The sequence below is a fragment of the Aplysia californica genome, unplaced genomic scaffold, assembly GCF_000002075.1.
Source record: "Aplysia californica isolate F4 #8 unplaced genomic scaffold, AplCal3.0 scaffold01287, whole genome shotgun sequence".
Classification (NCBI taxonomy): domain Eukaryota; kingdom Metazoa; phylum Mollusca; class Gastropoda; order Aplysiida; family Aplysiidae; genus Aplysia; species Aplysia californica.
The window spans coordinates 75,080-77,210 of record NW_004798557.1 but is presented as its reverse complement, the minus strand read 5'-3'; the positions used below and the strand labels follow the sequence as shown (position 1 = coordinate 77,210).

Below are 2,131 nucleotides of genomic sequence, written 5' to 3'. Positions count from 1 at the left end.
TTCTTCTTCTTCTTCTTCTTCTTCTTCTTCTTCTTCTTCTTCTTCTTCTTCTTCTTCTTCTTCTTCTTCTTCTTCTTCTTCCCCATAATATTAATTCTCTTTACCCAGATATCATAAACCCCACAGAAGGGTTTATTATCAATAAGTCAGTTACACACTGGAAATGTCGTTGTGGGCATCATAATAATATCGTAAAGAAAGTGTCGTTTTTGCAAGAAGTATGGCTGTGTCATTCATGGTGAACATTACTTCTTCAGAATGCAGCCATTAGGGTCAAGATTGGTTACCCGGAGTTCCTGACCAATGCAACACAGTTAGAGGATACTTTCTCAAACGTAAGTGGTTTTGACAAATGTGGGAATTGGTTACTAATTATTGTTATGAAATTCTGTGTCAGTAAATCACAATCAGCTTTTTGTGAAGACATTCGTTTGAAAATGTATCTTTTAAGGAAGGTGAATAGACGTAACAACAATATTTATGAGCTCGTTCATGAATTCTCCCGAGAACTAAGTTTGAAATTTCTGTTAAATTAATTTTGTTGATTTTCGACACACCTCCGGAAATTAAGCTTAAACTGCCACTGAAAAGACTGTTCTAGATGAATCTGAAAAAACAACAGCCCCAAAACCAACAAAAACAACAACAACCGAAAGCTGTATGTAGTATTAACATACGTCTACTTCTCAACACAATTTCCATAAATATTGTTGCACTTTTCACCGTGTTTATCACAAGATAATTGACTACTCTAAAATTGTTCTGGACAAGAAAATTCAGCAAATCTCCTCGTAACATACCCACAGCTACAGGTCTAGGTTCACTTTGTAATGCGCAGTAACGGTGTTAGAAGAACACTGCACTAGTTTTGACGTTCATGTGTCTTCCTCAGCACAGTTTAGGAGCCATAGGACCAAGGTTCTACGATACTCTAGCTACTCGCAGACAATAATTAATGTAAGGCATCTCGCGCTCGTCAAAACAATGGAATCGAAGAAACAAGCATTTTCCCCCCTGTGTGGCAAATTTCATCGATTTTTAAAAACTCAACACCTCTTAAAATTAAAAATACATTCCTGTGTGGATTGTACTTTCAGTGTCGATTAAAGGCGCAAGAATTGTTAATGTTCAATTTCCTATGACTCTCAAGCCATGGAAGGCACCAAACTTTGGCGGCCATTTTCTTGCTAGTTTGGCCTCTGAAGCTAAGCGACCCCACCTCCTTTAATCTTAAATATCTCGACTTCTACTGAAGAGAGATGGCTATATTATTTATCGAAAACATGACAAATGAACAAGCTTTAAGATGTTAACAACAACTCCACATGCCCAAAAAAATGCAATTTCGAAAGGTCGAGAGTCGTAGTAATAAAAACGCTCTTCAGTTTTGTGTCTTTATACTTTCACATTGTCATGCTCTCTACCAGATTTTTTATTCATCTCAACTTTTGATAACTAAACGAAGAGTTTGCAGAAAATGTCAGACGACCGTTTTGTGGCGTCACATGTTTTATATGTTCGGTTGACAACAACAGCCAATGTGCTTTTTGCCTTTTGTTAAGCGTTTGCAGATTGCAAAATGAGTCACCACTTCTGTGGTTAAATGCATGTTCTCTTTAAGTTTTGAGCATACCTCGTACGGAGTGTTTTAATGCCACGACATTCTAAACCCGTCTTCCTCAGTAGAAATTCATATGTTTTAATATTTCCTGGAATAACACAAACTGCATTCCATAATAGTGGTCCTACCTGCCTATAAGTTCTAGTCTGATTTGTCTAATTGTCTTTCATACAGGAAAATGAATGTTGTGCTGGAACAAGTTTTACCGAATGTTTTACTATTATGTAAAGTACAGCTTGATTATCTTAAACGTACCCATTTTTCATGGAAATGGAATAGTATTGAGTGTTGTTGTCTTTCTACTGTGTATATCCAACTACTCCATCCGTCAATGTTTTACCTAATTCTACGTACATCGCGACCTAGTTCGACCAGTTTTCTTTGCATTCTTCGTTTTGCATCATTATCCCCCTTCTTATATGCCATTATAAACTACACAAGACTTGTGATTTGGCTTGGCTTATGTGCTTTTCTTTCCTTACAGAACGAGCCCCCCACCCCCCCACCCCC

At 37.4% G+C, this 2,131-nt stretch overlaps 1 protein-coding gene across 1 annotated transcript in view; it reads left to right on the top strand.

Moving 5' to 3' along the window:
* LOC101847700 (membrane metallo-endopeptidase-like 1) overlaps positions 1–2,131 on the top strand; it is a gene marked incomplete in the record, with an annotated part of 37,135 nt that overhangs the window by 21,137 nt on the left and 13,867 nt on the right. Inside the window, 1 exon segment of the mRNA XM_013090456.1 lies at positions 258–335. Coding sequence (XP_012945910.1) covers positions 258–335 — 78 coding nt within the window.